This window comes from Capsicum annuum, unplaced genomic scaffold (genome assembly GCF_002878395.1).
Source record: "Capsicum annuum cultivar UCD-10X-F1 unplaced genomic scaffold, UCD10Xv1.1 ctg61372, whole genome shotgun sequence".
In the NCBI taxonomy this organism is placed as follows: Eukaryota; Viridiplantae; Streptophyta; class Magnoliopsida; order Solanales; family Solanaceae; genus Capsicum; species Capsicum annuum.
The window spans coordinates 2,178-9,856 of record NW_025870273.1 but is presented as its reverse complement, the minus strand read 5'-3'; the positions used below and the strand labels follow the sequence as shown (position 1 = coordinate 9,856).

Genomic DNA, 7,679 nt, shown 5'->3' with positions numbered 1-7,679 from the left:
TTCTATCTGTATATTTGCATCCTCTAAACGGCATGCTTCCTGCCTCCACGGGGAACCATTCCACCTCTCTTAGAACATTTGTCTCCGACATTTGCAAAATCAAAGGGCGAATTCATAATGAGTTTGGGAACTTAAGCAGCTTATTAGACCTTACTCTTTCTGGAAACAACTTGGTCGGATCGATTCCAACATCAATTGGCAATTTGAGAGACCTTCAGTGGTTCAACTGGGGTAGCAACAAATTTACAGGATTTATTGGAGATCATATATGTAAATTGCATCATTTGGGTGCTATTTACTTGAGTCAAAATCAACTTTCAGGACCTCTTCCAAATTCTTTAGGGAATATTACTTCCCTTAGGGAGATACATCTGGGTTCCAATAAATTGAGTTCCAATATACGACCAAGTGATACAAGCATGAGGAGCACAAGGATTACAAGTTTTGGTTGAAGGTCCAAGTTTTGGATTTGCAAAGTGAATTGAAGACCTTTTTCAAAGCCTTGTCCAAGCTCGGGAAATACAAAGACTACAAGGTGCGTTTATGAAAATGGACGCGTTTGAGCTGGTTGTGAACGCGCCCAAGGGAGTGTACGCCTTGACATGTGAGGGCTGGCCTTAGGTGCTCAAAAATAAACCCAAAGCTTCCCCAGATACACTCCACACCCGCCACCCTCTTTAAGGCCAAAGGAGTCCTTTCCTCATGACTTTTGTAATAGACAATTTATAAGATCCTTTTAGTCTTGTTCTCCTTAGTTAGCTCATTTTAAAATCTCTTTGTAACATTGAACACCATATTTCCTCTCAAGAAGAGAGTAGACCACCAAACATTTTTAGCTTTACAAGTGAAAGGTTCCACTTGTATTGTGAGACGGCTAGAAACGAGAGTGCTTGAATGAACCGAGTTCCTCTTGTGTTCCCTTAAGAACATGGTGCTTGTTAATGTAATTTGTAGAGGTTTTAGAGTTTGATATACTATTTAGTTGCTACATTTTATATTCTCTTTGTCTCAAGTTATCTATCTCCTTATCTTTCAAGTTTGTGTGTTTGTTGTTTCCAGTTGATGTCTTGTACGTATGGACTGCTTTTGTGAGTTTGTGGACTATTTTGTGCTCTTGTAGATACCATTTGGTATCACCAAGCTTAGGGAACCTTCAAGATCTAGTGGTTCTTGACTTATCGTCAAACAACATGGTAGTTTCTTTACTTCTAGAAATTGGAAATCTAAAGGCTACGACACTAATAGATCTGTCAATGAATCAATTTTCATATAGAATTCCAAGAGAAAATGCAGGATTGCAGAATCTGGCACACCTTTCTTTGATACACAACAATTTGCAAGGATCTATACCTGACTCAATGAGCAGCTTGGTAGGTTTGGAATTCCTAGACCTTTCTCACAATAGTATATCTGGTATCATTCCTAAGTCTTTGGAGAAACTTCAAAACTTGAAGTATTTCAATGTTTCTGTGAACAAATTGTATGGTGAAATACCCTCGGGAGGTCCATTCAAGAACCTCTCAAGTCAGGTTTTCATCTACAATGAAGCATTGTGTGGTTCTTCAAGATTTAGTGTCGCTCCATGCCCCACTTCATCAAAGAACAGATCAACTAGGAAAAAATTGTTAGTTCTTTTTCTTTTGCTGGGAATGGCACTAGTAGTTGTTCCTAGCACCTTTATTTTGTTCTGGATAATGTATAGAAGAGGTAAAAGAGCTCCTCAACAATCTGATTCATTGTCTGCCATAACAAGAGAGAGAATTTCATATTATGAATTGATCCAAGCAACTGATGTGCTTAGCGAGAGTAATCTGATTGGTTCTAGAAGTTCTGGCTCTGTTTACAAAGGTGTTCTTAGAAGTGAAACTGACATTGCAGTTAAGTGTTCAACATGCAACTGGATGCTGCATTCAAGAGTTTTGATACGGAATGTGAAGTGTTGTGCAGACTTCACCATAGGAATCTCTTTAAAGTCATTACTAGTTGTTCCAATCTTGATTTCAAGGCTTTAGTGCTCGAGTATATGCCTAATGGAAGTCTTGAGAAGTATTTCTATTCGCACAACTTAACCTTGACACCAAGCAGAGACTAAGCATAATGATACATGTGGCATGTGCTTTGGAATATCTTCACCATGGGTGCTCGTTGCCTGTGATTCACTATGATGTGAAGCCTAGTAACGTCTTGCTGGATGAGGATATGGTTGCCCACCTAAGCGATTTTGGCATTTCAAAATTACTTGGTGAAGATCAGGGTAATTTGTACACTAAAACCTTAGCAACATTGGGGTACATTGTGCCAGGTACATCTCTTAGTTTTGCTGATTGTTCCTTTCTTTTTTTCCCACCTAGAAAGTATATTGCATCTTTATATGAATTGTTTGACTGTAGAGTATGGACTGGAAGGACTAGTGTCAACAAAGTCGGACGTCTATAGTTATGGGGTCATTTTGCTGGAAATGTTTACTAGGAGAAAGCCTAATGAGTTTGAGGGAGATCTTAGCTTGAAGCAATGGGTGAGTTATTGACTTCCAGATATGCTGTAATGGACGTCATAGATATCAACTTGGTAACACCAATGTGTAATCACTTACAGAAGGAGCTAGATGTTGTGGCTTCAATCAAGAATGTTGCATTAGATTGTTGTGCTGATTCTCCGGCGAGAAGGACTAACATGAAAGATGTTGTAGGAATGCTACAGAAGACCAAGATTCAACTTCTTGAATGTGGAGCATGTAGTTCCAAATGACTTGTTTGTTGCAAATATTTGCTAAATTTTTGGTTATTTTTTTTGTTTTAGCACTTCATTTGTGCATTGATTCTGCTTCCAGGAATCCTAGCTGGTTGCAATGAATCTCACTACTGCCTTTTAACTAAATTTAAATCCTGGGTACCTTATATAATAAGTGGTCCAATAATATCCATATGATGTGCCTCCTTCATCAAGTTTTCGAACATCAAAGAAGGCAGTTGCACTTGTTCCACTTCTATTCTTTGTTTAGTCCTTCCCTGTATCTCCATAAGCCACCTTGACTGAGTTTATGTTTTCTTACCTTTTATTTGGCAGCAATAATCTTATGAAATGAGTTGCCTTACTAATTGTGAAATTTTGGGAACTTTGATGAATATCAAATTGATCATCATGAAAATCTTGAAGTAAATGAAACTCAGGATAATTTAAGCAGAAAAGATCATATCATATGCGACGTATTCTGTTCTATGAGTTATCTGGTGGGAGCAGGCAATCAAATGATTTGACAGTTTATAACGATAACAGATGATGGAAAGGTCATAAACTAAGAAAACTGTAACAGTTTCATGAGGAAAGTAATTCTTGTTGAAGCCAATAACAGGGTAGCCTGGTGCACAAAGTTCCAGCTATGCACGGGTCTAGGAAAGGGTTGGACCATAAGGATCTATAGCATAAAAGCTAGAGAGTTGCTATTACCTGAGAAAAAAAAAATAGTATCATCAACATAGCCTAAGTGAGTGATAATAGGGCATTTTTTCATCAACATTATAATCAATAAAATCTTTTTTTAAATGAAATTATTCATCTTTATAGAAAGTAATTCATCGGACAAATTTGACTAAACTTGATTAATATTGAGATAAGTTAGTAAATGTGGCACTACTTTTCACCACACAATTCTACAGAATATGAAAGCAAGGCAATTTGCAAAGGCTTGGTTGACTTGCCAAGTCTTTGGCTGATTAGAGGACTTTTTGCCACCATATTTGTAATTCTGATTGAGATGTGAAAGGCTTGGTTGATTTGGTGGTATAATTAGTATTGGTATGACCAAAAGGGAGATCTCACTGCTATTTAAAGTCTCAAATCCACATGTTATAGAGCATACCTACTAATTATTGCAATAATGGAGAAAGCCTTCACATTTTTTCTCTCAACACTCTTCTTGCTTATGGCTAGTTCAGTCATGACCCAAACAAACATTACCACTGATCAATTAGCTCTTCTATCCTTAAAATCCCAAATTATTTCGGACTCCTTTCATTTATTGGATGAAAGCTGGTCTCCCGTTAGGTCCGTTTGCCAGTGGGTTGGAGTCACCTTGTGGTTCTCGTCACCAACGAGTGATGTCCTTGAATCTTTCCAACATGGATCTTTCAGAAAGGATTCCCCCTGATCTTGGAAACCTCTCATTTCTTGTTTCTCTCGACTTGGAAAGAAACAATTTCCATGGAAATTTGCCTCAAGAAATGACACATTTGCGTCGGCTTAAGTTTCTTGATTTAAGTTTCAACAACTTCAGCAGGAAGGTTCCTTCTTGGTTTGGATTTTTACACCAAGTTCCAGTTCTAAGTCTTAGGAATAATAGTTTCACTGGCTCCCTTCCCTCTTCATCTTTTAATATTTCAAAGCTTGAAATGTTGAATTTGGCATTCAATTCCTTAGAAGGTCATATCCCTGTATCTCTCTCGAAAGCCTCAAGGTTGCAGACGTTAGAATTATCTTATAATTCACTTCAAGGAGACATTACAGAAGGGATCGGCAATCTTCCCAACATGAACTGGTTGTCCATACAACATAATCAACTAACGGGTTCTATACCATCCACACTCTTTAACATTTCTAGGATCGAAATCATTGCATTTACAGGCAATAGCTTATAAGGAAATCTCCCCAATGGTTTATGCAATGGTCTCCCAATACTCAAAGAGCTTTATCTATCTGGAAACAAGGTTTTTGGTCATATGCCTGCAAGATTGTCAAATTGTTCACAACTTCAAGTATTGTCTTTACCAAAAACTGAGTTTGATGGACCAATACAAAGTGAAATTGGAAGATTGAGGTACTTGCAGCAATTGTATCTCGGATCTAACCATTTCACAGGTATGTTTTATCTTATGAATACTATTAATATTTTATCTATTTACTTCAAAAAAAATAATTAATTACACATTAACTGCAGGGATAATTCCAAAAGAAATTGGAAATCTTGCTAATTTGGTGGAGTTATCGATGGAGGGAAACCAGATAACCGGTTCAGTCCCAATCTCCATATTCAATATCTCAGTGCTGCAAGTTTTGTCACTGTGGGGGAACAATCTTAATGGATTTTTACCATGAGATATTGGCAACTTAACCAAGTTGCAATTTTTATATCTTCAAGAAAATAGGTTTACTGGCACTTAATCAAAGTTATAGCAAGAGGTACAACTTGAGGTAGTTAACTCATTAGTATTCCTTTTTGTCCTTGTATTGACAGGTGAAATACCTAACGAGATAAGCAATCTCGTTGTCTAGGAGAAACGTAATCTTCAATTTAATAGTTTTAGTGGTTCACTTGAAATGGAGACCTTCAATATTTCAGGGCTGAGAGTGATTTCTCTTTCACACAATAATCTATCAGGAAGCGTCCCACCAAACATGGGTTCTATCTTACCCAACAATGAAGAGCTTAATCTGGGGAGCTTAACCAATCTTGTTGGAACTATTCCTCATTCCCTCTCCAATAGTTCAGAACTTACTATTCTAGAGCTTTCTAACAACCAACTCACTGGCTTGATTCCCAATTCTATTGAATATTTGACTTATCTGCAGTATCTAAATTTAGCAATAAACAATTTAACCTGTGTCATTAAGCTTCCTTACTTTCCTAACCAATTGCAGAAAGTTAACAACTCTTTCTCTAACTTTGAACCCTCTAAACGGCATGCTTCCAGCTTCCACGAGGAACCTTTCCACCTCTCTTAGAAATTTTTACGCCAACGTTTGCAAAGTAAAAGTGCGAAGTTCAAATGAAGTTGGGAACTTAAGCACCTTATTAGACCTTGATCTTTCTAGAAACTACTTGGTTGGATCGATTCCCATATCAATGGGAAACTTGAGAAACCTGCAGGACTTGTTCTTGAGTAACAACAAACTTACAGGATCTATCGGTGATAATCTATGTAGATTGCAGTGCTTGGATGTCATTGACTTGACTCAAAATAATTTTTCAGGTTCTCTTCCTTATTGTTTAGGAAATATTACTTCCCTTAGAGAGATATGTATGGGTTCCAATAAATTGAGTACCAATATACCACCAAGCTTAGGGAACATTCAAGATCTAGTGGTTCTTGACTTATTTGTCAAACATGGTAGGTTCTTTACCTCTAGAAATTGGAAATCTAAAGGCTGCGACACTGATAGATCTGTCAATGAATCAATTTTCAAATAGAATTCCAAGAGAAACTTCAGGATTGCAGAATCTGGCACACCTTTCTTTGAGACACAACAAGTTGCAAGGAACTATACCTAACTCAATGAGCAACATGGTAGGTTTGGAATTCCTAGACCTTTCTCACAATAATATATCTGGAATCATTCCTAAGTCTTTGGAGAAACTTAAAACCTGAAGTATTTCAATGTTTCTTTCAACAAAATTGTATGGTGAAATATCCTCGGGAGGTCCTTTCAAGAACCTCTCGAGTCAGTTTTTTATCTACAATGAAGCATTTTGTGGTTCTTCAAGAATTAGTGTCCCGCCATGCCCCACTTCATCAAAGAACATATCAAAAAGGAAAATATTTCTAGTTCTTTTTCTTTTTCTTGGAATTGCAGTTGTATTTGTTCCTATGGCCTTTGTGCTCCTATGGATAAGGTATAGAAGAGGTAAAAGTGCTCCTAAGAAAGCCGAGTCATTGTCTACCGTAACACTAAAACCTTAGCAACATTCAGGTATATTGCACTGGGGTACGTCTCTTTGTTTTGTTAATTTTTTGAACATTGAGTGTTCCTTTCTTTTTTTCCCACTTAGAAAGCATATTGCATCTTTAAATGAATTGTTTAACTGTAGAGTATGGACTGGAAGGACAGTCACACCCTTTTTTTAACCAAAAAGATTCAGATTTTAAGTTCGAAAGGGTTTTTATTAGTAAGGTGTAAAAAGATTTAAAATTTGTTTCGAAAAGGGATTATTTTCATTTTTTATTCAAAGTCGTCACTTGGCACAATCCGGTGTGCCAAGTCACCTTTGGAAAGTCCTTTTCTAATACAAGAATAATCACGGAGATGAACTTATGAGAGTGCGCGTCGAACCCGAGACTTGAAGTATGCAAGTGAAGTGAAAAGGAACACCATATCACACACCAAGAACTAGCCATACACTAGACTCCATAGGCACCTTTTGTCTTCCACTCATTAAGGACTTTTGGGACATTTCACTTATGTTTGTAATAAGTCTATAAATAGACTAGTTTTTGGTCTTTAGTTCTTTAGCTGTTTATTGATATTGAAAGTTGTAACACTTGAACGAAATGAGGGCTTGGAAAAGCCACCAAATCCGAAATGAGGGTGATGCTAGGGTGGAATCGCTAGTATTGCCAAACATTGTTAGAAACCTTGGTGCTTGAGTGGTTCACGCCCTCTTGTGTCATTTTAAGAGTGTTGGTGTTTCCTATTACAAGTATTAAGGGTCTTAGTGTGTGACATACACTTAGGTTTTTAGCTCTTGTGAGAGTTGATGTCTCACTTCCTATCCTTACACTTCTTGTAATCGAGTTTATGTTCTTGTTCTAGTAAAGCTGTGTATTGTTGTTATCTTGTTGTTGTTGTCTTATCATCTCGTGTTCATCTTGTTGTTGGCTGTTTTTGGTGTAAAATACATCGTGTACCATCTCGTTCTTGTGGTATTATTGTTGGCTGAGACTTGTTCCCCTTTTGGTCCTCAATTT

The 7,679-nt window shown here is 37.2% G+C and overlaps 2 protein-coding genes and 1 long non-coding RNA gene across 3 annotated transcripts; all 3 read left to right on the top strand.

Moving 5' to 3' along the window:
- Positions 1-549: 549 nt before the first annotated feature.
- On the top strand, positions 550-2,012 carry LOC124893541 (probable LRR receptor-like serine/threonine-protein kinase At3g47570). The gene is made up of 2 exons (XM_047404518.1): positions 550-590; positions 1,121-2,012. The coding sequence occupies exons 1-2, from the start codon at positions 550-552 to the stop codon at positions 2,010-2,012; spliced, it is 933 nt and encodes a 310-aa protein (XP_047260474.1).
- Positions 2,013-2,097: 85 nt separating this feature from the next.
- On the top strand, positions 2,098-2,852 carry LOC124893539 (probable LRR receptor-like serine/threonine-protein kinase RPK1). Its single transcript, XM_047404517.1, has 4 exons — positions 2,098-2,302; positions 2,391-2,515; positions 2,596-2,734; positions 2,800-2,852. Exons 1-4 carry the CDS (start codon positions 2,098-2,100, stop codon positions 2,850-2,852), a joined length of 522 nt encoding a protein of 173 aa, XP_047260473.1.
- Positions 2,853-3,860: 1,008 nt separating this feature from the next.
- LOC124893540 lies at positions 3,861-6,451 on the top strand. Its single transcript, XR_007050750.1, has 2 exons — positions 3,861-4,854; positions 4,934-6,451. It is a non-coding gene; the product is annotated as an uncharacterized LOC124893540 (long non-coding RNA).
- The last annotated feature ends 1,228 nt before the right edge of the window (positions 6,452-7,679 follow it).